The 27,581-nt window shown below is 54.8% G+C and overlaps 1 protein-coding gene across 3 annotated transcripts in view; it reads right to left on the reverse strand.

The window, feature by feature from the left end:
- Positions 1 to 200: 200 nt before the first annotated feature.
- The window catches only part of Afap1 (actin filament associated protein 1), a 134,846-nt gene continuing 107,465 nt past the window's right edge, over positions 201 to 27,581 (reverse strand). For 2 of the 3 annotated variants that reach the window (XM_047566840.1, XM_047566841.1), the window contains 8 exons: positions 21,670 to 21,815; positions 17,438 to 17,555; positions 14,735 to 15,016; positions 12,794 to 12,908; positions 9,591 to 9,755; positions 8,036 to 8,226; positions 4,786 to 4,950; positions 201 to 4,166 (listed from right to left, as the gene is read on the reverse strand). In XM_047566840.1, the coding sequence (XP_047422796.1) occupies positions 4,140 to 4,166; positions 4,786 to 4,950; positions 8,036 to 8,226; positions 9,591 to 9,755; positions 12,794 to 12,908; positions 14,735 to 15,016; positions 17,438 to 17,555; positions 21,670 to 21,815 (1,209 nt within the window). In that variant the 3' untranslated portion in view covers positions 201 to 4,139. The remainder of the gene's footprint in view (positions 4,167 to 4,785; positions 4,951 to 8,035; positions 8,227 to 9,590; positions 9,756 to 12,793; positions 12,909 to 14,734; positions 15,017 to 17,437; positions 17,556 to 21,669; positions 21,816 to 27,581) is intronic. The other variant, XM_047566842.1, reaches the window with a different exon arrangement.

A 27,581-nucleotide genomic window follows, 5' to 3' on the forward strand; every position in this document is an offset into this window, starting at 1 on the left:
CGCGGCACCCCAGAGTGGGGCCCTGCCTGACCCATTTCCAACCTTGGCACGGGTTTGGCATCTGGACTCTCAGTCTTCAGACTGCAAACAGTGGTTCCCTAGTGAAGGGCTCATGCCCACTCTGCCCCAGTGTCCCGACCCCTCACCTGTCCATGACTCCCACTCACCTGTACCACACACCATATCAGCAAGACACGAAGCCTGGTCCTCAGAGCAGTTTATTAGTAATACACAGTGGTCGCGCCAAGGGGCACCAGTCAGTGGCTGCACCACGTAAACAGTAGAAAACTCAATCAATAGAGCAGGAAGTTCAAGTGAGCGGCTACAAAACGGGGCAGATGGGCTGAAAACTAGAATTTTCAGTCCAAGTTTCCTTTCATAAAATTTTTTTATGAATTAAATACACTGAGAAACAGTGAAAATATATTTACAGTCATTTCAAATGGGCACTACCAACGCATTTAATTTAAAAAAATGTTTCTTTACCTGCTTCTTTCAAAGAGAAATTTAAATATGACTTTAGTTTTTAAAAAATACAATAAGGAAATAATTACATTCTTAATATGAAAACATCTTACAACTTATAGCCAGGGTCAATCAATTCTGAAAATCTAGAGTGTAAAAGTCGAAGTTGAAATGTAAAGTGAGTATTAGAAAATCGGTTAGAAAGACGATCTTGTTCAAACACCTTTGGTCCCTGCGGATGGAGGTCTGAGGTGCTGCTGGAGTCTCCTGCAGGGGGCAAGGCTGGTGGCTGTGTGCGGGCCCTTTGGCTTCACGGTGTGAGCCCGGCCCAGCGGTCGAGGAGAACAGTAAGAACAGGACCGAATTCAGTTGCCTCCTGAGCCCAGTCATGAGCTGAAAGTACGGGACCCCTTAAATCATTTAGGAAAAGGAAAAACGAGAGGAGGAAGGTGGTAGTTCATCCTCTCCGTGCCGCGTGGCCGTGGGGACCTCAGGGCACCCCGCCTGCAGCGGCTGTGGCAGGAGCTTGCTCCACCTCTGTGTGACCACAGGGCCGCCTGGCTGCAGTGGGGCACCTGTGGCATGCAGGAGGCAGATGCTGGTGGCAGAGGTTGCCCCTCCCTCTGGGTGAGGCAGCTGGCCCTTGCTACTGCCCGCCCTCGGCGGGTGCCGCCTAGGGCAGGCACAGGGCTGTGGGAACCTACTGTCCCCCACGGGGGCTTCGGAGTTCTCTGCAAAGCAGCAGGGCCGGCAGGGCCTCTCCTGGGCCCCAGCGGGGCTACCCTTGGGAACCTGTGCAGGAGGCAAGGCGGCACCGGGCAGCTCCTCCAAAGTCCTCAGGTGCCCGAGGCCGGCACACGTGCTTTTGGTGTGACCATCAACCCTCCAGCGCAGAACTGGCTATTCAGAAACAGCCAAAGCAATCTGGGGACAAGCAAACCACAGTGGACGCAGGGCTGGACAACACCAAGGTACACACAGGAGGAATGGGACAGAGGCACACGGGGGCTGACCAGCGTCACTGCAAGTACAAAGGGAAGGCTTCCAGAAGGTTCCACGCATGCAGGCCACCCTCCCTGGACGGGCACTCTCACATCTGGGCCAGCCTGGCCACCCACACCAAGGCCCACAGCCCTGGCCCGCATGCTGCTCCTGTGTGGGGGGCTGGGCAGCGAACAAGCATCACACAAGCCATACAGTGGGGTGCAGGCTGGTGGCATCAGCCACGCTGTGCTGAGGACAACCCCAGGAATGCACGGGGCCTCGGAAGGGGCTGCCGCGCTCGGCCTGGCCACCGCCCCACGCTGGCTGTGAACACGGCCGCCTGCCGACCTGACAGCTGGCCATTGGAAGAGCCCTGACTTCCTCAGGGGCAGCCTGGCCTCCACCCGCTCGGCTGTCCCAGAGGCCGATGGGAAGATGAGGCCAGGCGACCCGTCTCCTGAGAGGTCCTCAAGTCACGGGTGCACAGCTGTAGGTCACAACTCTATTCACTGAACAGACACAAATAAATAACTCACTTTGAAGCAAATACTTTAAACTAACTTTCTGATCACCTAGAAATGTCGAGGGGCACGCAGGGCCCTGCAGTCACAGGCAGGAGCCCCGCCTTCCACAGGACCAACTAAGGACTCCGCGGGACGGACACAGCTCATTTGGGTCGGCATCCTCTCAGAAGACTCACGGCTGTGACAGAGGACGACAAACATGGGCTTGAAACCTGAAAGGTTCCCTGGAGCCTGCAGACCAGCTCTGACCCCTGGCTAGGGCACCAAGAGTTGTGTCCTTGGATGACCCGCCAGGTCGTAGCTCTCCCCCACCGTGATCGAGACCAGGACCTCGTGCCACAACCATGACCTGGCACAGTGCTCGTGGCAAAGGGCCCCAATCAGAAGGGCCTGGAGTTGAGAAAGTCCACTTGACCTGAAGGCAGCAGGAATGTGTGGCAGGTCACGCTTTCTTCCCTTTATGAAAATCAGTGTCACAGGATACCAAGAAGTCACAGCTTCCTGCGACTTCCTCCCAAGAGGGAAGCGGCAGCCCCTCGCAGGCCTCCCTGTGTGGGTCCAGCAGGAGGCCCCTGTGGCCGATGCTGGTGTGTCTGCAGAGGGGAACGCCACGCAGCTCATGAACCAGACACTCCTGGCAGATGGCTTCACAATAAATTCAAGTTTCAAGTGGAGGCGAGTCAAGCAGCCTCCAACACCTGCTACTGAGCTCTTACTCACCAGGGACTGCTTCCTGCTCCACAGCGAGCCATGACAGCCCTGCAGGTCCAGAGGGTGCGGTAGCAAAACTGGTCCTGCCATGAAGGCCTGAGGATGCCAACACTGGCCAGCCCAGGACATGGGAGAGCGTGGGGACACTGCTTCCGCCATCTCTTCCTATGGCTGATAGGAACACTCTGGCTGTGGATGCAGGATCGTAGTGCCCACAGCAGCTCTGGGGCTTACACGCCGGGGAGCCCACCGCCTGTGTGAGCAGCCCTGGACTCTCTGCCAGGGGCCTGGACAACCCACTTCCTTGCGCTCTTAAATGGAGAGAGCCCCTGACAGCCCATTTGGGACCAGGCAGGCAGTCCGACCCTCAGAACAGGGCAGAAGGGGGCACTGACCAGCCCCACCTTCGTCCTTGCATCTGAAGCAGGAGCTTTCCAGGAGGAGCTGTACAGAAGGCAAGGAGGACAGTCAGAGGCCTCGGGCTGCCATGCTCAGAAGCCATGGCAGGCCCCATGCACCCCCGTGCTCCAGGGGTGACCTTCAAGCTGGGGCAACAAGAGGCCTGGAAGGCACCTCTGGCCCAAGGTGCTCTAGGTCTGTAGCTGGCCTCCTTTCCAAAGGGCAGTTCCCAGGCCAGGCAGCCAATGCCCGCACGCAGATGATGGGCCCACCCGCTCCGGCAGAGCCGCCGGCTCGGAGCCATCTGCACTCCTGAAGGCCAGAAGGACGGGGGCCACAGCCCAGGGGAAAGGTTAGCCAAGCACCAAGGGCACTCTGCTGCCTCTCAAAGCGGAACAAATGATCGACAAAACAGGACACACAACCTCTGGAAACGCCTCAGGTCCCACCAGGTAGAACACAGAAAAAAGGACATTTTTAAAGCAGGTTAAAGAGGGTGGCAGCTCTTCATGTCCCAGTGACAAAAGCATCTGCCCCAAAGGGTGGAGACGGCTTCCAGCAGGTCTTCCTCACGCCTTTGCCTGCAGCAGAAGGGGGACGGTGGGGTCCCGAGACAGGCTCCTCCATCCACACCGCAGCCACGGGCCCTGTGCCCGGGGCAGGGGCAGGGCGATTCGCAGCCACGCTGCAGCAGGAGCGGTGCGGGTGCAGCCCACTGCTCTGGCCACCTGGGCTCACAGTGTGGTCTGCAGGCTGGGCGGGACTGGCTGGGAGGCGGTTCTCGCCCCCTGCCGGGCTCCCTGCGGTAGCCTGTCACCCTTTGGTTTCTGTTTTTTTAACAAATATGGTTCAAAATCCAAGTCTTGTTAGAGCTGCTTCCAGAGGCACCACAGTGCGGCGCCGAGGCCAGTGTGAGCTGCGGCAAGGGAGTCGGCATCGCGCCTCGGTCGCAGGCCCTGAGCGGTCACGCCTGGCCCCGCTGGGAACGCGCCACGGTGGCGGCGAGGAGGCTGGGGACACGCGCGGCCCGTCTGAGGCTGGCAGCCTGGCCTTCCTTTACGTGCCGTTCTTCAACTCCCACTCCTGCAGAAAGAGAGCAGCCTGAGTCCAGCGCCAGACACCGGCCGACGGGCTGGTGAGCGGGGACCTCGCACCACGGTGCTGCTGTGACGAGTTCACCTGGTGTGCATCAGCCCAAGGACAGGGAGAGCCCAGAGCCCACAGCAGGGAGTGGGGGGACAGAGCGTGGCATGTCCGCGCGGGGGACGGCGAGGCCTGCTCCCGCCAGCGCGGAGCCTGGAGGCCCTGTGAAAGGAGCCATTGCAGAGGCCACAGCACCTGGCTCCCCACCCACGAGAGGCCAGAGCAGTTGAGCCCAGAGATGGGAGAGTGGCGGGAGCCAGTGTGCCCCAGGGAGGGGACGGGGTACAGTTGAAGGATGCTTTAATTCTGGTGGCGGGGTGACGTCACAAGCCACTCGCCTGTGCACAAGGTGGGACCACCATGTGAGGGCCAGTCACTTAAGGGTGGGCGAGTCTTGGAGCCAGTGGGGCAGCTCCTGTGACGACTGTCCCCTGACATGGCCCTGTGCAGGCGGCACCCTCACCCACAAGCTCCAGGGACACGAGGAGCCAGGCATTTCCTCGGGAGTTGCACCCACGCCCTGGCCAGCCCTCCGCCCCAGGGGCCGGCGGTGGCTCACCTTGGCCTTCCGCAGCACGTGCCCTCGGCAGGGGGAGCTGCCTGCGGCCGGCTGGCTCTTCCTCAGGACGGCGGCACTGTTCACAGGGAGGGGGCCTTCCGCGTCACTGGTGTCACAGCTGGAGATGGGCGAGTTTTCCAGAGTCCGATGTCTCAGCCCGGGAGACTGTTCAGAGACAGGGGAAGCCTGTGTGAGGAACAGGTTCTGGCTGCCCGTTATTTCCCAGCATTTTAAAGAATAAATGCACTTTGAAAATGAGCAAAACTAACCACAAGGACAGTAGGAGCCAGGGCCCAATCCTCAGCGCCTTTTGGGCCCCCTGCTGAGGACAGAGCTGGGGCCCCAGGGAGGCTCCACTTGCTGAGACCAGGACACTTGAGGGTGGGATTCGGGCCTGAGCTCTGCCTTCAGAGCCGGCCTGCCGCCTAGGGGTGCCCTCAACTGCAGAGTTCTGACTGACTCCGGAAGAACTCCCCACTGGCGGCTGCTACAGAGGCCAAGGTGGCATCAAGTCAGGAATGCAGTCATAGTACGCCATGGGCCGCTGACATTTAGGGATCATAACCATCCAAGGCACCCTGCACGTGTCAGAAGCTTCTGGAAAGCTTGACATGGAAGGACTTGCACCCTCAGCTGCCAGGGCCCCATCTTCGGCCCTCCGTACAGGACTGAAACTACTCTTGGGGAACCTGTGCACCCCCAGCCACAGTGAACCAAGGACTAATCCTCTTGTTGTCACTGCCATTGGACGCTGCTCGGGTACAGGGCACTGTCTTGGGAGGGCAGGGGCTTCACTGTTCTAACAGACAGCTCAGCACCCTGGGGCTCAGCCACCATCCATTCTGAGTGCACTGGGAGGTGCTGAGTGAGCTCCCCCTGGGAACGCTTTCAGTGCCACCTGAGAGGTGCAGGTGAGGGGTGGGTGCAGGACAGAATGAAGACACCTCTGGGAGAGGGTGGTGGGCACCCTGCCCCTGCTTCTGGACGGCAGCCCTTTGATGAGCTACTCCTCTGCACACGGGGTCTGGTGGCAGTTAGGCAGAGGCTGCTGCACCAACGCCAGGCAGGTGCTGGCAGCCATGGTCCCCAGAGAGGCCTCGGCAGCCAGCACGGTGGCTGAAGGGAGGAGCCTCTGAGGCTGGGGGCACGTGTGAGCAGGAGTTCCCACAGGTGGGGGAAGCAGGGGCACACCAAAGGCCTCCACGGCTGGAGAGGTGAGCACGGAAGGCAGGCCCAGAGGAGCGGCGCTGCACGTGAGCAGGGCGAGCGGCCTGCACACTGCAGCAGATGCCACTCACAGATTCGATCTGCAGGGCGGGTGAAGAGGCGGGGCAGGACTGCGGCCGGCAGTGGGGAGCATGGGGCCGGGGCAGCAGCCCGCTTGTTTGACGTGGCACAAAAAGGAGAATCTAAATACTTAGAAGGAAGTCAACAGAGAGGAAGGCTGGAGGAGCAGGACTCTCATGGGTGTCTCGGACCTGCAGAGGTGGGCCCCGGCCCACTAGAGGCTGCACCTGCACACAGGGAGGCCCAGTCCCCTCTGGAGGGTGAAGGAGCCGTCCCCCAGATCACCCCACCGTCACCCTCCAGGCAGGATGGTAGCCCGGGGCACGCGCTCTCCTGCCTCAGACCATAGACAAGAGTCCCTCTGAGGCCCAGAACTCTGTGCAGCCTAGGGAAGACCCTCCTGGCCCTCCTGACACTCTGCTGCAACTGGTCTCACAGGCCCTTGGTTCTGGGTCATGTCAAACACAGAGACTCAGCACTGCAAATCACACCAGCCCTCAGATTCTGAGGCCCACGCCCACGCTCCGTGTGCTGAGGAAGGCTGCCGCTGGCTTTCTCCTCCCGAGAGAACACAAGTACCGCCAGACAGGAATGTTCATCTCGTATATTCAAAATGGTAGGCACAGAATGGTTGGCGACTCATTAAGGGAAAATGGCATGACTCCATATGTACAGTAGCACAAAATGACACACTACATATTATTTATAAATATACAATTACATATAATAATATAGATGATCATATAAGCAAATAATTGTTGAATGAAAGAATGAATCTGCACATACGCACTAATATGTACTGGACAGTCTGTGTAACTGGACAATGGAGTGGACCGATACACGGAGTGCACACAGGTGCTGGCTGGACACCCTGGTGCCCACACAACCCCACGCGGCAGGCAACACTGTCACCTAGCAGATGACAAGTTGGGCCAGCGGGGCGGCGGTAGCTTAGTGGCAGAGCACCTACCCAGCATGCACGAGGCCCTGGGCTTGATCCTGGGCACCATGCACACAACAGAGAGAGAGCCTGGGCGAGAGGAGTCCAGTGGCTTCAGAGCCCGGCCTGGCTGACCCCTGGCCTGCAGGCTGTGGTCCAGTGTTGGAGTGGCTCCAGCTTGCTGGATCAGCTCTGCCCAGGGGCTGTCTCTGCAGCACGGGTGGCTGCCCTTGTGCTGTGAGGAGGCTGGGCTTGGGCAGGAGAATACCGTGAGAAAGGCGGTGTGGTAGGGCTGCGGGTGGTGGTGAGGTAGGTGCGGGTTAGGGCAGTGCCCATAAACCTTCTGGCAAATCTGCTGAATATGCAAGGCCCCTGAATTCACTCAGGTGGGCCTGGGCCAGGAGGTTTGGAAAGAATCCCCTGCTTGGAGCATTGGGGTGCAGCGGTGGGTCGAGGGCGCGCTGGATGGGCTGAAGCGGGCTCCAGGGAATGGACTGGATTTTGCTGGGCCTCACTGCCACTTTTGTGAGACAGAAGCAACGACACATACTCGCGAGGCATGTATGGGGTCAGTGTGGGGGGACTGCCCGTTTAGGGGCCAGCAGGGAGCAGACACTCCAAGGCCAGGCTGCGCCCAGAGGTGATTCGGCATCCCATTAGCTCTGAGGGTCACAGACCGGATCCCACACCTGGGCTCCAGCACCAGATGGGCTACACAGGGTCACACGCCTCTTAGGGAAAGGACGTGCAGGTTCAACAGAGGCGAAGAGCTGGACCCGCCACCCTGGGGCCACAGGACGGGAGAGGGAGAGGTGTCGTTCACAGCACGTGTGGAATTTCAGTTCAGAGGTGAGCAGAGGCAGCGTCAGCAAGCCGAGGACACAGCCGACAAGCGTACCCAAGGCCAACCTGCCAATTCAGGAGCCCAGAAGAGTCGCGCACGTGGGCCCAAGCACTGTGGCCCACCCTGGAGTACCTCCCCACGGGCTCTGGCCCTTCTGTGGCTTCTGGCAGGACACTCACCTGTGGACTTGATGTCCCCGACTTTGGCTCGATGGCTAGCCCCAGGGTGACGCCGCCAGCCAGGGCTTTCTTCAGGCTCTCCTTGACCTCGGTCAGCTCCAGCTCCAGGCTGACCCGCTCTGCCTCCCTCAGCTTGCACTCCTCCTCCAGCTTCCTCAGCTTGTCCTCCAGGACCACCTGGGTCTTCCTGCCTGCAAGTCCACAGCCATGCTGTCACTGGCACCCAGCTCCCAGCGGAGGTCCTGGCTGCAGGCTCCCTCCAGGGCTGCGGCTCAGCTGTGCTCCAACAGCGCACCCGCTGCAGCTGCGAGAGCAGGACCAGGACAGGACCCACGCTCACCGTCACTGGAGCAGCAGGACCTAATGCTACGGGGGCTGAGTACTCCTAACTTGAGGTCTGGCCACGTCACTTCCAGCCTTCTGCTGTCACCCCAGGTGTCTCACTTGCCCAGGACAGGTCGCACGGCGTGCAGCTCCTAGGAACTGGCACGCTTCTCCTGAAGGCACCGCCCTTTGCTCCTGCTGTCTGAGATTTGTTGCAGTGACCTGCAGCGCACAGCATCCCACTGGACGGATGAGGACACCAAGTCCGAGAGGCTGGTGGGTGTGCTGAGAGCCCCGGCCGATGCCGCCCAGCACCTGAGATTCTCTCTTTGGAGGCCTAAGCTCCAGGGCCTTGCTGCAGCCACCCCCCTGCAGCCCTGAAAGGAGGGAGGGAGGAAGCGGCTCCCCTCTGCTCTCCACTCCCCACAGCACTTCCCTCCACAGTGACCAACCAGGCTCCAAGCCAGAGAGGCCGAGCTGACAGCTGGCTGGTGTGCGAGCGTCCGCTCCAGCTGTGTGGGAACAAGCCAGTGAAAGCCGGAGTCTCTCCTGTGGCTCCTGTGCTCTGCGCCTGCCCTTCCCTCTCTCTCCGAGGCTGGCAGAATCTGTCTGAGGAGCCAGGTCGGGTCTGGCACGGAGGCAACCCAGGTTCCACCCCTGGCAGGTACTCCTACCAGTGGGAGGGACAGGCTGTGCCCGGCGCTGTGCTGCCTCCTGGCTCCCTCCGGACGGCTGGACTTTCACCCACATCCTCTCTGGGGCCCTGGACCTAGCCATTTCCCAGCCCCCAGCCCACACAGACGCCGCTTGCTCCCCCAGCCCTCAGGGAAGGGAGGTCTGCTCCTGAGCCTGTGGGACCTCCGCCTCGCTTGGACTTGTGGGTGGACCCCTGTGGAGGCGCCCTGCTGAGAAACCTGACTGAACAACCTTAGGCAGTGACCACAAGCTGCTGCAGCCATGGACACAGGGCTTGTCCCTCTGCCACTGGCACCCGGGGCTAGAACGGAGTTGGAGCCTCACCGGGCAGCCTGGGGTCAGGTCAGCCTCTGCTGTGGCTCACCTGTTACCACACAGCACCTGGCTGGCCAGCAGTGCCCAGGCCCCAGGAAGCGCCACACGGAGCGACGTGCTCCTGCTGAACTGGCAGGCTTGTGGGTCCAGGTCTCGTGGGCAGAGCAGAAGGAAGCCCAGACCCCCCACCAGAAGCAGGTCAGCACCGAGCTGCCCTTACCCGCGTTCACTTCGATGGCGGCCCGCAGGTCCTTCCTCTCTTTCCGGAGCTGTGCCAGACGGTTCCGCAGGGCTTCCTTCCTCTTCAGCAGCTCCTCTTCTTTGGTCTGCAGGCGCTTGGCATCTGCTTCCACGCGGTTCTTACCGTATTTGTACTGGTCAGCATCTGGACAGGCAAAGCGGCACAGGGAGTCAGGCGGCCATGGTCAGCACAAGGTACTGCTTCCCTCACCCAAAGGGGATGAGCAGGAATGGTCTGGCTAAGAAGAAAAACGCCGGTCCAAATTCCCTAAGTCTTTGAATCAAACTTCTACAAATGAAGTAGAATTTGTGGAACTGCTCTAATTCCTCACTCTGAGGCACCAACTTGGTCGTAATTATCAACACGGTTACAAGATAGCATCCTGTCATATGGGAAGATGGTCACCTATTACCAGCAGAAACAATTCCAGAGTTTGTGTAGTTCTCCATGACTTTTCAAAGCCCTTGCCTGGCCTGCCTATCCTGTTTCTGACGAGCATACATTACCCTGGCCTGATGGCAGCTCCCTCCTCTCCCCTAGACCAGGCCCTGGCCTGGGGCCGTCCTGTGGCAGTGTGTACCAGTCGAGGGAAGAAAGGGCAGCGGTGAAGAGGCAGCACAGAGGGTGTCTGGAGCCCACTGTCTGCAAGCAAGGCCCACACTTCCCCTTGGGGCTCACGGCCTTGAACAGAGTACTTAAGCTCTCCGTGTCTCAGTTTCCTCATCTGTGAAGCCAGGACATTCAGAGCAGGTGATTCACGGGGTGGTTAGGAGGGGAAAGCTGACTGACGTTCATAAAGCCCCGAGAACACCAGGTGAGCTCCTCGGAGACCCTGATTAATGAAGCGGAGGATGAACGAGGACCAAGCTAGCTCTGGGGGAGTCGGAGGCCCAAACAGCACCACACTGCCAGTTCACAGAGCACTAAAGCCTGACCCTGGCCCTCTTCCTCTTGTGACTTGGCCTCTCAACTACAGAAACACAGGACAAGGCTTTTTGAAAACACTCCAGAGAGGAATGCTCTGACCAAGGACCTCCGACCCCGGAGCCAAGGGGCCTGGTTGCCTCCACTGGTTCCCAGCAGGTGGTCACACACAGTTGGAGGTCTCTGCACTTCAGCCACACCCCTGCCTGCTGGGGACTAGACGCTGTTGCTAGGCAGAAGCCTCTCTGTGACTGGTGAACTCCTGTCTCCCCACTCAGCTCTCCCTCTGCAAAGCAGAAGTGACAAGGACTGCCTGGGGTCTCTAAAATGGTCTATGTCCCTAAAACGACTTCCATCTACAGGACAGGCCTCCTGTGTGCAGCGGGCACTCAGGGAAGCTTATCATTATCAGTGAGAGCCACTCCAAAGAGCCCTGTCTGCAGGCACCATGGTGCCACACCACGCCTGCCGGGGTGCTAGACCACGGAAGTAAGCCGTGAGAACCCCAGGGAAGCACTGCTCCCCCAGACCCGTGAGCAGGGGTCCCGTCCTGCCAACGCTCCTCACCCTGAAGAAACCGTAGGATGACTTCAGAAGGGTGGCAGCCTGAGGGCAGCCAATCTCGCAGAGGAAGCCACTAGTTCTGCTGAGGCCAGCACGACCAGGGCCACTCTACTCACTGTGTCTACCCTCAGAGGTTCCGCAGAAACCTACGCGTCTGCCCTCTGTGGTCCCCATGCCCTAAACCCCATACGACCTATAAGACAACCGGCTGAATCCAGCAAAAACACGGGATGCTATTATTTTTCTCTTTTGTCACCATTAGATGTCACTAAAGTTAATAAAAATTCCTAGACAGTCTCACAAAACAAAGGGCGTGCCATCTAGGAGACAGAACATGCACGGGCGGGAGTGCTGAAGGGGACTGGAAGGCAGACCCTGCCCGGCGTGCTGCTCCTCCGAGCGAGCAACCCTGAAGCAGCAGCGCAGATGCAGGCGGAGGGCGAGGCCCAGGCCAGTGCGCCCCCAGAGTGGCCCCGAGGAGCAGGAGGCGCCCGCCTCTCCTGGGATGAGGGTCTGGAGGGGTCGCAGAAGAGCCCACTAGAGATCGCACGGCACAGGGCCCCAGGCTCGGGCGGCTCGCCAGACCCCGCAGGCAGGAGGACTTGGAGAGCCAGCCAGGTGCAGTGGCGTCAGCTCCCTGCAGGGCGGCGCCACTGTCTCTTCTGCAGCTGGCAGTTGCCGCGTAGAGGTGGCGACCCTTCCGTTAACAGACTGCTCTACCAGCTCCACTGCTCCAGCTTCGGAAAGCTTGGTACAAACCCCAAGCACAGGTGGCAGATCACAGGAAACCGTCTCGACAGGCCAGGCTGACTGGAGCTGCTGGCCGGGAAGGCCCTGCAGGTGCCTGGCCTTGCTCCTTTGCGTCCCAGTCACAGCTGCAGTGCCCCGGGAACGAACTGCCTGGCCGGCCAGCGGCAATCACACACCCCGTCTGAGAAGGGCACAGGGAGTGCCGACCAGAGATGGCAGAGCCACCAGCTTCCTCTGCCTGGAGAGAAGGAAGGGCCTCATGGTGGGCACGCTGCCCCCGCTCCTGCCTCACAGGCTCTGCTTCCAGCTCCCTCTCAGCCTGGCTGTCCTATGGGCTCTGTTACTCACCGCAAGAGACCGGGGCTCCTGCACTGCTCAGAGACCCTTTCTCATTTGGGCAGTGTGGTAGGCGACGAGCCCACCCTGATAAGGGCTCTGAGAAACCCACAGGGAGAGCCGCTTATTGCGGGACTGAAGCACCAGGGAGGGACAGCGCCAGGTGGCTCGGCTTCCCAGTCCTGTGAGCTCGGGCACCAATCCTGCTCTCTCAACTGCAGCAGCCACAACTGCCACCTGACTGGGTTCTGGCAGACGGGGAGGCTGTGTTTAAAGAGGGCGCGTGATGTGCCAACAGCACCTGAGGGAGGGGACACAGACCGAGGGCTCCTGGCCCAAAGTCCAGTGCCACCCGCAAGCGCCTGTCGACGGGGCCTATCAGGGCCACAGCTGGGAGACCAGTTTTGTGTCCCTCTGGCATGGAAAGGTCCCAGAGGCTGGGCAAGAGGTCCTCGCCAGCTCTCACCCAGCAAGGAAGGAGGACAGGCTGCACACTGTCCCTCTTTCTGACAGGCCTCCAGGATGACATTCGCTCGTGAGCAGCCCAGACACCTTCAACTCTCCAAGCTGCAGTCGGAATCAGAAAGCAAAGATTGAATGGAACTCACTTGAGGCTGTCCGTCTCATGCCGGTGGCAGAATCCGCTTTTTTCTGCTGACTGCTGGGAGCCTTCCCTTTCCCAGGAACCCCGTTAGATGCCACTGGGGGTTTTTTCCCCTTGAGCTGTTGAAATAAACAAAGAAAATTAAAAAATAAAACAAAAAACAAAACGAAACCCCTGTTTCTTTCCTACAGCAATTCCTCTGGATCTCTGACTCTGTGGAAACTAGCACAGCCAGAGAGGGAAAGGTGGTGAGGAAACCAACTTGGCTTCAGACTCCACTGCTGGGGCTTCCTTCCTGGGACAGCCGGGGGGGCGGGAACGCTGGGCAGCTCTGTGCCTCCCAGGGGATCATGCACACGGGTGAGAAGCGGGCACGGCACTCGGCTGAGACCCCTGAGGCCGGTTTCAAAGATAGACCACCTCTGGCGTTGCAGGACGCTTTTAGGGTGGTAGCAGGAGGGCACTGCGAGGTTTCGGCTCCAGGGACTCTTAGTTGAGTGACATCTAAAGGGACGAGTGACTGTGCCAGTTCCCTGCTCGGTGCTGACAGGGATGCACGTGGCACACAGTGTAGTCTGAGTAACACGAAATCAATTTGATGGGCTGCGAGTTTTTAAAAAGGTCAAAGAGCACCCTGCTTTTTCGGCTGCTGCAGGCTGAGGGACTGTGTGTGGCTAAGGGGATGACACACCACTTGACCTGGCTCCTTGAGTGACCGTCAGCTCTACCAGGCCCTTGCTTTCCACGTGCTGCTCGCCTGCTGCCGTGAGCCGGGCGTGGGGAGGCCCCGTTGCTGAGGAGACGCTGAGCAAGCCACTAAAACTTTCTGAGCCTCTATTTGCTCACTTAAAAATACAAAAAGGTACAGGTACTTCCCTGCTGGGCTCCCAAAAGGGTGACACCCCACAGCCACGCAGCAGCGAGCGCACGGTCTGGCCGTGGGAAGCAGGCTCCTGCTACTGCGGGCGGCACAGGAGGGAAACGGCGTATACTTGGACTCGTGAGGATAGGGCCCGCTAGAAACAAGGACTCAACGGCAGTGACGTCACAGCTCTGAGTGCCAGTTCCTGACTGGGGCCGAGGCCAGGGTGCAGGTGCATTTCACCCCAGGGGACGCCAATGCCAACAAACAGGCAGACGCAGCAAATGAAACCTCACTGATCAGATTTTTGGTGTAGGTACTCATGAAAATAGTGGGGCCAACATGCTCTCCCACTGGACGCTCAGACTCCTGGAGTCAGACTCTCCAGGACGCTGCCCGAGCCCAGCGTTAAGGGCCGAGCCCTTCCTAGGTGAGTTTTCAGGAGCCAATCTCTCGGGAGGTGTCTGTCTGAGCCACTGCGGTCTGAAATCCTAGGCCCGAACCTGCCCTCAGGACGGAGGGGAAGCACAGCTGGCCCTGAACATGCTCTGCACAGCAGTGTTCCTAACGAGGCACCTGGGTCTCTGGACAAAGCGCACCCCCGGCGTCTGCCCGCGACGCTGCCGTTGGCTGCACACGGGGTGTGGCAAGGGCACCGCTCTGCCTCCAGGCTGCTTGTCCAGCGGTGGCCACCACTGTTGCCTGCGCACCAAGCCGGACGCCCCGACAGCGCCAGCTCATGCCAAGGTCACAGCCAGGGTGGGCCGTGCCCGTTCGTGCAGCAGAGAACACTGCGGAAGCTGCAAGTCAAGACGCTGAAGAGCTTTGCTGCCCAGCTCCTCCCCAGACCTTGGCCTTAGTTGGCACGACTCACAAATTCACCTTTGCCTTTGCCTTTGCCTTTGCCAGGAGTGGAGAGAGCTCTGACCCACGTTCCCAGACCAGGGCTACTCCACGGCTCCTGGGGCACGCTGCCCACCGTGTTCTATGCTGTCCTTCAGGTGCGCCCTAGAGGGGAGCGCCCGCACAGCAGCGCTGGGAGCTGGCAGCAGCTGGTTCTGGTCGAGGGGTGTGGTACTGTACCTGGGAGTGCAGCCCGAGAGATGCCCTCCCCACAGCAGAGGTGTTAGTGAGAGACGGAGAGCAGGGCGGGCCGCAGGAGGCAGGGGGCTTGCAGAGGTTAGAGGGCAGCTTGTCAGTGGGCAGCCTGGAGGCCTTTCTGTCAGCAGGACAGGAGCGAGCAAAGATTTTCGGAGACGGCAGGTTATCGTACAGGCCCGCGTTATCATAGAGCGCCTCTTCTCCCGGGCCTCTGCTACAGGAGGCAGGGAAGCTGTCTTCCGCGTCCCACGGGAACACACAGCTCTGTGGTTAGTGACCCGACACAGGAGAGAGAGCAGACTTCAGCACAGGAGATACTAGTACCCCCAAGACACGGCGTCGCCAAAAAAGCACCCCACACACAAGCAGGCGGACCAATTCAAAAGAACCCCTTTACTTCTGAGGTCTTAAGGAAGGTTTCTTTCACCTTAAATCATTCCCAGCACCGTTACTTTACAAAAACATTTTGTTTTGTTCTTTGAGGCAGAAAAGAAAACACGATTGGACACTTCCTTCTTTAGAGGACTGGAGTTTGGAAGTCCCTTAATGCAAGACCTGGACGTGGCAGGAGAGAGGAAGAGGCCCGGCCCCTGGGAAGGCATGAGGGCCGACGGGCTCCTCCCACTCACACACTGACCTCAGCCCACCCGAGGAAGCAGGGCACACCCAGGCAGAGGCCGGTCACAGCTTGCTGGAGGCAGAGCTGGACTCGGCTGCGCTGGTGGCTGCATGCCACACTGATGAGCCCTGGCTCTCCTGGGGACACCCTCACAGGCTGATGGCCGCGCTCTCAGTTGCTGTCACAGGCAGCATGCTGCCAATTCTGTTACGCCTAAGAAAAGGGCCAAGCAGAACAGCCCCTAGAGAAAGCTAGTGCCAGCACTGAACACAGGTGCTTCGGACTCTGACAGACCATGGGGTCAGCCGACACCTGGAACGAGGGACGCACGCAGCACCCAGCCACCTCACTGGGCACACATTTTGAAGCACAGACTCTGAAGTATAAATAAGTACCCAAACGAGTCCCTGCCAGGGCCTTCCAGGTTCTAAAGGTCTTTATAAATTGCCTTGCATTTTTAAAAAAGGAAATAATAATTCACATATTCTGCCATTACCCTGTTTTTATAATGTTCCTGCAGAGTTCCTTTCTGCCAGACAGTAATTATAGACTTTTGTTATAAAATAGCAAGGATTTAAAATTCCATGGTAGGAGTGTTTGTATTGCTTTGCAGTCAATTCAGCATGCCTATTTCTCAGATGCAGAGGACCTATCTACAATCTAAAAATAGTGCAATGAACTTGGATGTGAGCATTTGATAATGACAACCTAGCATAAATTTATATTTGTCCAGAGTTATTAAATGGTCTAGACTAGAATATCATTTTCCTAAAATACCAAACATTAAGTCACACAGAAGACTTAGGAAACAGCAACAGCAGAAACCCCACAGAAGTTTCTAGATTAAAAGTGAGCAAATGCGTACTTCCCTGTTTCAAACACGGAGGGAACGCAGGGTAAGAATCGCTGGCGTGGAGGCCCTGCTGAGCTGTCAGGATGGGCTCTGAACTCTGCAGCCCTCCAAAAACGAAACCACTTGGAAATGACTGGCATGCAGAAGAGCAGGTGAGAGGGTCCAGCAGAGCAAGGCCCTGGCAAGCAGAAGGGCCACAGCGTGCACACGGCATGCTGCCTCAGAAGCTCCTGCCGACAGCCAGGAGGCAGCCAGGAGGCACCCAGGAGTGGTGCCAGGTACACAAGCCTCAGGAGGGCAGGCTGGCCTTAGGAGGCTAAGCTGTAATGCCCTCAGGAAGCTGGCTCTCACCCACCAGCAGATGAGGCCGCGAGGACGGACGGGGCCAGGCGGGCGCCCTGCTGTCCTGGGGACTCTACACCCTGCTTGCTCATGCTTTTCCTGTGCAAGGTGCACACCTGGAGAACACCTGAGGGGTGCGTGTGGGCCCACGCTGGGAGCTCTGGAGACAGGGTGGGCATTGTCTTTCCAGGAAAGCTGGAGGTCAAGTCCAAAGGCTCAGAGGAATGAGCTACCCTCAAGAGGACAGTCTGGACACCAAAGCCCAGAATGAGGGGCAAGTCCACTCTGTCAAGAGACACTAGTGTCCACATAGGCCAATAGAGGCCACAGGAGCTGAGGTCCCACCTTGACATGGAACAGCAGCCCATATGGAGCTGAGAGCCCTCCCTTGTCATGGTCACCACCATGCAGTTCCTAAGGCTTGCACGGGCCCGTCCATGGCACAGGAGGGTGCAGGTCAGAGTGCACGGTTGAAGCCCGGGCATGGGATCAGGCGAGGAGAAGACTGACCCCACGTTCCAGGAGGCGGGCTCTGCTACGTGGGCTCTGCAGCAGGCTGGGAAGTCAATGTGGCTTTGCTCACCCTGAGCCTGGACCTGCCAGTCCCCATCTCCGGTCTGTCCGAGGTCCCTCACTGCACTAGACCGGGGGCCCTTGAGGACAAGGACAGTATCTGACTCACTTCTTTTTGCCAGCATAGAACCTGCTCACCAGGAGACTCTGAGCAAATAGGGCGGGGGTGGGGGGAGGGAAGCAGGGGGAGGAAATAGGAAGGAAGGAGGGAGGGAAGCCAGGGCCACTCCAGACCAGAACTTCCCAGACGGCCTTGCCTCCTAACAAAACCAGCCGTGGACCCTCGGGGGACACTCACCGAGCCGTTGATGCAGGGGACGTCGTCGTAATGCAGTGCTGTCCCACTGGGGTGGGCGTAGCCATTGGAGGTGCCCCCTAGGTACGGGCTGGTGGACACCCCGCGCCTGTTCATGAAGCTGAGAGAGAAAGGGTGATGAAGACCCAGGCCTGCCTGGTTCCTCCAGCCCCCAGCCAGCCCCGGCCCAGGCAGAGGCAGAACGTCGGCTGCAGGGCTGGGCCGAGCCTCGCCTGCACATTGAGGACGGGCCTGCCCAGGGGACCTGCAGCGAGGACCCGGGTAGTGAGGGCACAGGCTCCGACAGCAGCAGCTTTCCCCTGGTGGGACAGGCCAGCCCTGTGCAGCCTGACGCTGTGAAGCAAGCTACGCTGCGTGCAGTCTGCTGCCTCTGAAGGGCAGAGGACCATGCGGCCTGCAGAGCTGAAACACCATCTGGTCGTTTCTGGAAGAAGCTTCTGGGCCCTGCTTTCTGGCTCTCCAGAGGCTGTTCCACAGGCGTCTCTCGGGTTCCCAGAAGCCATCACTCACACACGCCTTCTCCTGGTCCCTGACCTTCCCAGGCCCCTGATGGCGGCCACGACGACCTTCAGAAGGTACGCCGCTGTGGGATAACATGTGCTGGGGCCTCTGTCCCCTTTCCTGCCCAGAGCTTCTACGACCGTGGAACTCCCGAGTGACGAGGGAAGGGGAGAGGCCCCTCTGTTCGTCACGGTCCTACACGGCCCGCCCCCGAGAGTCCACGGCCGCCCCCGAGACTCTGCAGACGGGGCAACTACTGGAGCGCCTCGAGGATGGAGGCGGTCACCAAGAGAGCAGGGGTGTGAGCCCGAGGTCAGAGCGTCCACCCCTGTGGGCTGGACAAGACAGGAGAGTTTCTGGGCTTCCACTGGAGAGCACAGGAGGGGCTGGGGCTGTTCGTGCAGGGGGCATGAAGTCCTGCTACTCTTCACACCGCACGGCTGCTCTCGGCTCCGGCCAGCATGCTGGTCCTGCGTTCTGACAACTGGGCCAAAGGTGGGGTGGCAGAACACGGATTACAGCTGGACTGTCCCAGGCAGGACGATCTGGATTCTGAATGGCATCTGAATGGGGTGGTGCTGGGGACGGAGTGCTCACCTGCGGGGCCTTAGGCTGTTCTGGTGACACCTCAGACTTAGCATACTGCAGGACACCCAGCTGGGGTCCGCAGAGCACTGGAGAGCTGCCAGGCATGGGAAGGGTCCTCACACTTGGTGGCCAAGGTGCAGAGTGAGAGCAAACAAGTGCGTGGCAACAGGACGCAGAGCTGACTGTGTTGGTGCCCCAGGCCACCCAGGGGCTTCCGGAGTTGCCCAAGAAAATCCAAAGTGCTTCCTTGAGAGGCAGCACAGGTCTTGCCCGCCTCCTCCCCTCCCGCTTCCCAGACTTGTGGGCTCACCAGGCACCTTGGCCTCAGAGTCACTGTGGCCCCTCTGCCCAGGAGGCTCTTCTCAGAAGCCTCAGTGGCCTGCGTCTGCTAGGGCCACCAGCTCCCCTCTCCCTGCTCCTTCCTCCTGTTACCACCTGACCTGTCTTGTCATTTTCTGGTTTATCAGCTGCTTCTTTCCACTAGAGCAGTGATCTGGGGGAACAGGGTCTCTGGGCACTCCAGAGGCACAAAGGTGCCTGCAAGACATGCTGAATGACAAGCTCAGGAGGCTGCTTGTTCTAGGAGAAATCTAAGTGCCCAGGGAAAACAAGCTGAAGAGCATTCGCTCCTAATGGGACACTTAAACTAGCCTGGAGTTTTAAGAAAGGGGTTGTATTTCCAGATTTTGTTTCTTCATAGGATCTTGCACTTCTATGGTCACCAGATAAAGAACAGAGAGTGAAATACAGCCTAAAGAGAAACCACTTCCCCAGACCACCAGGCTGCAGATTGTGAGGCAGGGGCCTGCTGGCAGCCTGGGGTCCTGGGCTCCCACTCATGGCACGTGGTCGCCCCCTGCTGGGAGGAAGGCAGCACGCAGGCTCTCTCCAGTAAACCCAGCTCCTCTTTTTCCTTTGCTCATAGAAAACTGATAGAACTAATCTGTACTTAAATGCATATAAGCCAATGTAGTAAAATACAACGCACAGGGAGAGAAAAACACAAAAGGAAAGACCACGAAAACTAGACATCTAGGAGCTCTGCAATGGCAGGTTTGGGTTTTGTAAACACACATTGAAGGGCTTCTCCCTGAAGTGTCCTCCCTGAGGTCTGACTGTGTTCAGGCCACCTGGACACTTCCTCCGAGTGAGCACGTCAGCGGGCGGTGGGTGGCCTGAAGCCCAGCTGCGTGTGCGCCAGCCCTGAGCACCTGCCCCGGCTGCGCACTGACTGGGGGGCAAGTGTGAGTGCCCTCCTCACAGCAGGGGTCTCGATGTTCTGTATGGTCAGCTTCTGGCACCCTGCCCTGCCAGCACCCACGCTGAGGCACAGACGTCAGGAAGGACGGAGGCCCCGGGGCGCACTGCTCCCTCCTGAAGGGTGGCTGGCGGGGCCTTGGCAGGACTTGGGGGTGTCAGAACTGGCGCTCACTTCACAGACGCCCTAGCTGGCAGACACCTCCTCCATCAGAGAGCCCTCCATAAGGTTAGAGAGGGACCCGGCCAGCGAGCCCGTGCAGCCGAGGGCAGGCATTAGGACCGGCGTCTTTGGCCACTGCTCTTCCTATGATGCTTTCAGCCATATGTAAGTGGAAATGAGGTTGAACCCAAAGCACAAGCACCTCAGGAAGTACTAAACAGGACGCACAGGCCCCAGAGGAAAGTGCGACTGCAGGGGACCGCTGCCCAGGTGGTCCGCCTCCTGCGGGACTCAGACTCACTGTTGTACAGCACCCCTGGTTCTGTGACCAGGCACAGTTTAGAAAAGTTCAGGAGAAGATGCCACCGTATTTCCTTTCTATCATACAATGCATAAATCTCACCTAGAACTAGGCCCTCAGGAAAACGTTTCAACACTTACCACCATTAAGAGTCCTGAAGATGCACTTCCTGGGAGACTCTAGGTTACTTTTTTCTTTTCTGACCTCTTTCCAACATATAGCATTGCCCTTTCTCCCTCTGTGGAACCAGACATGAAGGCCACGGGCTCATCTTGCATGTGGGTGGCCCCACCCAGCACCCCTTGCAAAGACCTTTCAACTGCTGACACTTCACTGTTCAGAACTATCACAACGATCACACCAGGTTTGGCTACCATCTCTCTGGAAGGGTCCCTGCCTGCTTGAAAGCCACTGAGCTCACGGCAGGGTGGAAATGTGCAAGGGCATGTGGTGGCCATGTGCTGCCCACTGATCACTACAGGTGACACCTGTAGAGCCCATGTCCACTTGGCCGCAGTTGGCCTGCCAGCTGCCTTTTCAAGTAAAAATGACCACGTTTTAAAAGGCAGCAGTCCACCAGCAACTCAGCTGGAGGAGAGCGCTCCTGGAGCCCGCCGCACGGCACTGCGTCACGGCCTTGCAGGGCCAACCACCGCTGCCCTCGGCGTCAAGACAGGAGCTGTCTCCCCGCTGGCCTTAGAAGGCCTGCCACTGCTGCTTGGAGGACCCCCTAAGGGAAACCAGCGTCTCCTTGGCTGAGCAAATGCACGGCAAGGTCAGAAGCCAAGAGCACGGTGCCCAGAATCCGCCTTGGCGGTGCCTGCTGCCTGCCCACGTGAGAACAGTGTGGGAGGAAAGCCACGCCTGGGCCCGGTTAGGAAAAGAGCTGTGACCTTGTGGCCACTGGCAGCGCACTCAATTGCTGCTCCAAGGCTCTCTGCCGTTATCATGTCAAGTCAATAGTCAGGGTTCAGAAGAACCTCTTGGCATAGAACAGCATTTTTTTTAAAAAACAGGATTCAGGTTCAAGGTAAAACCAGAATTTACATTTAACATGAAGCACTGGACCGAGGGCTTTATCACAGTGGTACGCGGCCAGATCCAGCCCACTGACCACGTCTGCAGAGGGTTCTGATGCCCACAGTCGTCCTGTCCCCTTACGCATTGTCTCTGGCTGCAGAGGCAGAGCCGAGCGGCCCACAAAGTCAAGATTATTCTCTATCTGGTCCTTCATACGAGTTTGCCGACCCTTGTTCTAACAGAAGCCCCGGAGGGTTAGAATGATCAGCATGTTTCAGCAGAATCAAGATCACAGTAAGGGGGCGTCTTCAGGGCCTGGCTGTGTTTGGTCTTCACACTCACAGCAGCCACTGGCTCCAGGGCTGTCCGCGCGGCAGGTCTTACCAGAAGGTCTGCTTGGCTGTCTGGATGACGTTTGCGGACATCTCCACATCTATGTAGTCGTAGTGCAGAGCTCCCGGGTCTGTCGATGACCCGGTCTCAGCCAGCAGGACTCCGATCCACCTGCCCATGTCTTCAGAGGAAGACGCCTGCCAGGGAGGAAAAGCGGGCTTCACTAACTGAATGCGAGTGCTTCCTCCATTTTGAGAAGCACGTCAACAGAGACCACATGACGGGAAAGGTATGGAAACGCCAAGCACAGAAGAGAGACCGAGAGGGAGACGTCCTCCCACCAAGGGACCCGACGCGGCCTTCACGCCAGCTCTGCTCAGGGGTCCAGAACAGCCGCAGGAGGCAGCACCACCTGGGGGAAAGGCACGAGGTGAGGAGAGGCGGCCACGGGTGTGAGACGTCGGTCAGCTGCAGGACGCACGCTGCAGGCCGCAGGGAGGCAGAGGCCCGCCCTCCAGCACCCGCGTGCCCCTCGACCCGGGGACCTCACTCTCGGCTCGCTTCTGGTCACTGTGTTTCCACGGGTGTCACTGTTGTGCAGCGTGCAGGCTGCCCCGAAGGTGCCATCTGCACCAGGTCTGCCATCCCCACCCCACCCTGAGCGGCTTACTACATCTGTAAGTTCACACTCGTTAAGATTTTATGTTCTCCTTGTTGAGTGATTTAGAAAGTCAGTGTTTAATTTTTAAATGAAATTTGAAAGGTCCAAACAAATTTGACTAATCAACTACGGCAATAATATCTAAAGCTTAGGGGAAATTCAGCTATCAAATTTATGAGCTAACTAGAGCCAGGTGAGGTGGCGTCAGGGGACAGACAGATGTGAATGGTGGGAACAGCTTAAAAGAACAGTTCTATGAAATGGGCCCCCTGTGCGACCCCCACGTGCTTTTTCTTCTAAGAAGCAATCTACCTGCAGCCCTGTCTGGCCTTGTGGACAGGCTACCTCACATTCTGCAGCAAACTACCTGTTAACTGCATCCTTTTCTAAACTTGTCTTTATGTAAACAGTCAATAAAACAATTGACTTGGGGGGGGAAATCCAATTAAAACAGGTCAGCATGGACCAAGGTGACCTAGAGTTGCCATGATAGGGGGACTTGAAAGTCTAATGTCACCCTGCCGTCAGTCAAAAGTCAAGAGGTAGACCTGGGCAGGACTCTCCAGAAACTTCTCTGGTATCCCCAGTAACACTGGAGCGCAGGAGAGGCACATGGTCCCTCTCTGAGAGGACCCACTATCTCCCTTGACAGTATCTCCTGTCCCTTTTTCTACCCCTTCAATAAACTCATGCCTCTTACTCTGACATGGTTGACATCTTTCTGACCTGGTTGCAACAATTGGGTTAAAGAGCGGTCTTCACGCTGCCTCAGGTTCTTGGAAGGCCCAGCTCCGTAACACTGGCACACACCTGTGATCCCAGTTACCTGGGAGGCTAAGACAGAAGGAGTGCAAGTTTAAGGCCAGCCTGAGCAACCTAATAAGAAATTATCTCAAAATTAAAAAAAATAAAAGGAACGTAGCCAAGTGGTAGAAAGCCCCTAGGTTCAGTTCCTAGAACTGCCCAAAACAGTTAATTGAATGTTAAGGAAAAATAAATTTTATTTTTATAAATTATTTTATAATTATATAAATTATTATTGTTGTTGTTGTTATTATTATTATTTGGTTCTAGAGACTGAACTCAGGGGCACTTAACCACTAAGCAACATCTCCAACTCTTTTTATTTTTTTACTTTGAAACAGGGTCTTGCTCAGTTGCTTAGGACCTTGCTTAGTTTCTGAGCCTGGCCTTGAACTTACCATCCTCCTGCCTCAGCCTCCAAGCCTCTGGGATTATAGGCAGTGGCACCATTCCCAGCCAAAAATTATATTTTAAAATGAAGATCTATAAATTGAGCTTAAAGAAAATTGGGTTTTATACTTACATTCCATGCCACAAACAAAAGCCTCTCTGGAGGAAAAGTCATTAGCAAAGAAGGTATTTTGGAAATTGATCATGTTGGCTGGTAATGGATGTTTTCCACACAATAGATCATTCCTGTCAGGACCAGAGAGGCCATTAGGCAAAGGGAAGGGATTCCAACTATGTCCTAAAGACTGCGCTCAATGTTTGGTGAAGGAAAATCAATGGACTTGAATACTTAGGTTTAAAATCCACAGGTGTGTTCTCTTCATAGGCCCTTTCGTCATTCCCCAAACAAAAGCTGTATCAAGAAAGTGTATTGGGTGATATTCCAGTATTCCACTGTGTGTGTGTGTGTGTGTGTGTGTGTGTCTATATATATACATATATATCTCCACATTTTCTTTATCCATTCATCTGTTGTTATCTGTTGAAGGGCATCTAGGTTGGTTCCATAGTTCAGCTAATATGAAGTGAGCTGCTGTAAACATTGATGTGACTGCTTCTTTGTAGGTGCTGATTTTTAAGTCCTTTGGGAATAAACCGAGGAGTGGGATAACTGGGTCAAATGGTGGGTCCATTCCAAGTGTTCTGAGGAATCTCCATACTGCTTTCCATAATGGGTGCGCCAATTTGCAGTCCCACCAGCAATGGATGAGTGAACCTTTTCCCCACATCTTCGCCAACATTTATTGTTGCTTGTATTCTTGATAATTGCCATACTGACTGGAGTGAGATGGACTCTTGATTTGCATTTCTCTAATTGCTAAAGATGTTGAACATTTTTCATATATTTGTTGACTGATTGTATTTCTTCTTCTGTGAAGTGTCTGTTCAGTTCCTTGATCGTATTTTTTTTGTTGTTAAGTTTTTTGAGTTCTTTATACATCCTGGAGAATTAATGCTCAATCTGAGATGCATGTGGTAAAGATTTTCTCCCGTTCTGTAGGCTCTCCCTTCATGTTATTGATTGTTTCCTTTGCTGAGAAGAAGTTTTTTAGTTTGAATCCATCCCATTTATTGATTCTTGATTTTACTTCTTGCACTTTAGGGGTCTTGTTAAGGAAGCCAGATTCTAAGCTGACATGGTGAAGATATGGGCCTGCTTTTCTTCTATCAGGCACAGGGTCTCTGTTCTAGTGTGTAAATCTTTGATCCACTTTGAGTTTTCTGCAGGGTGAGAGAAAGGTGTTTCATTTCATTTTGTTACTTGCGGATTTCTGATTTTCCCAGCACCATTGTTGAAGAGGCTATCTTTTCTCCACTGAATGTTTTTGGTGACTTTATGTAGTGGGAGATAACTGGGTTTACGTGGGTTTGTCTCTGTGTCTTCTATTCTGTACCATTGGTCTATGTGTCTGTTTTGGTGCCAATACCATGCCGTTTTTGCTACTATGGCTCTGTAGTATATTTGAGGTCTGGTATTGCGATGCCTCCTTTATTCTTCTTGCTAAGGATTACTTTGGCTATTCTGGATCTCTTATTTTTCCAAATGAATTTCACAATCACTTTTTCTAGTTCTATGAAGAATGTCATTGGAATTTTAATAGGAATTACATTAAATCTGCATAATACTTTTGGTAGTATGGCCATTTTGACAATATCAATTCTGCCTATCAAGAGCACAGGAGACCTTTCCATCTTCTAAGGTCTTCTTCCATTTCTTTCCTGAGTGTTCTGTAGTTTCCACTGTAGGGGTCGGTCTTCCACCTCTTTTGTTAGATTGATTCCCAAGTATTTTTTCTTTTTGAGGCTGTCGTGAATGGGGTGGTTTTCCGAACTTTTCCTTCAAAAGATTCACCACTGATGTACAGGAACACATTTGATTTATGGATGTTGATTTCATAACCTGCTACTTTGCTGAATTCATTTATGAGTTCTAGAATTTTTCTGGTGGAATTTTTGGATCATCTAAATATAGAATCATGTCATCAGCAAATAGTGATAGTTTGAGTTCTTCTTTTCTTATTCATATCTCTTTCATTTCTATCCTAATTGCTCTGGCTAGAGTTTCAAGGATAATGCTGAAAAGAAGTGGTGAAAGAAGGTCTTGTTCCAGTTTTTAGAGGAAATACTTTCAATTTTTCTCCATTTAGAATGATGTTGGCCTTGGGTTTAGCATTGATAGCTTTATCATGTTGAGGTATGTTCCTACTATCCCTAGTTTTTCTAGTGTTTTGAACATGAAGGGGTACTGCATTTTGTCAAATGCTTTTTCTGTATCTAATGAGATGATTATGTGATTCTCATTTTTAAGTCTATTGATGTGATGAATTATGTTCTTTATGTTGAACCAATCTTGCATTCCAGGGATAAACCCCACTTGATCATGGTGTACTATCTTTTTAATATGTTTTTGTATGCAATTTGCCAGAATTTTGTTGAGAATTTTTGCATGTATGTTACTCAGGGATATTGGTCTGAGGTGTTCTTTCTTTGATGTGTCTTTGTCTGGCTTTGGTATTAGGGTGATATTAGCCTCATAGAATGAGTTTGGAAGGGTTCCCTCCTTTTCTATTTCATGGAGTACTTTGAAAAGTATTGGTGATAATTCTTTTTTGAAGGTCTTGTAGAACTTGGCTGAGAATTCATCTATGGTCCTGGGCTTTTCTTGATTGGTAGGCTTTTGGGGGCATTTTCTATTTCATTACTTACTGTCTGTTTAAATCATATATGACCTCCTGATTCAGTTTTGATAGGTCATATGTCTAGAAATTTGTCAGTGTCTTCAAGATTTTCTATTTTTTTGGAGTGTAAATTTTCAAAAAAGTTTCTAAGTATCTTCTGTATTTCAGTCATGTCCATTGTGACATTTCCTTTTTCATCACATATTTTAGTAATTTGAGTTTTCTCTTTTTCTCAAAAAAAAAAATATATATATACACTCAGCCTTAAAGAAGAATGAAATGATGGCATTTACTGGTAAATGGATGGAACTGGAGAATATATCATGCTAAGTGAAATAAGTCAATCCCCCAAAACCAAAGGTCAAATGTTTTCTCTGATATGGGGATGCTAATTCACAATAGGTGGGGGCAAGCAAAGAATAGAGTTACTTTAGATTAGGTAGGGGGAGTGAAGGGAGGGGAGGGTTATCTGGGTAGGAAGGATAGAAGAATGAAATGGACATTATTACCCTATGTACATATATAACTATATGACCAGTGGGATACTACATCATGTATAACCACAAGAATGAGAAATTATACTCTATGTATGTATGTATCAAATTATATTCTATGTATGTATGCTGTATCAAAGTGCATCATACTTTCATGTATAACTAATGAGAATAAAAAAATGAAACTAAAAAAATTTTTTAAAAAGTGCACAGGGTTATAGATGTGGCTGGTGGGAGACCTCACCTTAGCCTGTAGGCCTTGGGTGTATCCACGCTGGCTCTCTAGTTATGCCTGTATTTCATGGAAGCATTGTCAAGTACTTTAGCCCCATTCTAAATGTGACTGATATTACTATATTAGAGTTTACTCTTGGTTTTCTTCATAGTACATTTTATGAAATTTCCTCATAGGTTTTTTAAAAAATTGTATTTATTGTATGATTTTACATAGTATTTCTTTGTCCTAAATTTAAATTTTAATTTGCTCTAATTAGTTTAGAATGCATTCATACATTCTGATAGATCATGCATAAATAGAGTGTAATCTCTCATTTTTCTGATTGTACATATTGCACAGTCAATAGGTCATGCAGTCATACATGCACATGAAGTAGTAATGTCTGTTTCACGCTACCGTCCTTCCTTCCCCATACCCCTCTGCTCCTTCACTCCCCTCTACCCAATATAAAGTAACTCTACTCTTCCCAATCACCCCTCCCCTTAGGCTTTTAAAAAATAACCCTGTGGTGTTGGACTGGAAATGGAAGTGTTAGTCTGCTCTCACAGCTTTTAATAACAGATTAGAAATACATGTAGGGTGCATGGTTCTGTACATGTGTATGCAGATGTGTGAACAGTGACATAAACATACACCAC

The sequence above is a fragment of the Sciurus carolinensis genome, chromosome 10 (genome assembly GCF_902686445.1).
Source record: "Sciurus carolinensis chromosome 10, mSciCar1.2, whole genome shotgun sequence".
NCBI lineage: Eukaryota > Metazoa > Chordata > Mammalia > Rodentia > Sciuridae > Sciurus > Sciurus carolinensis.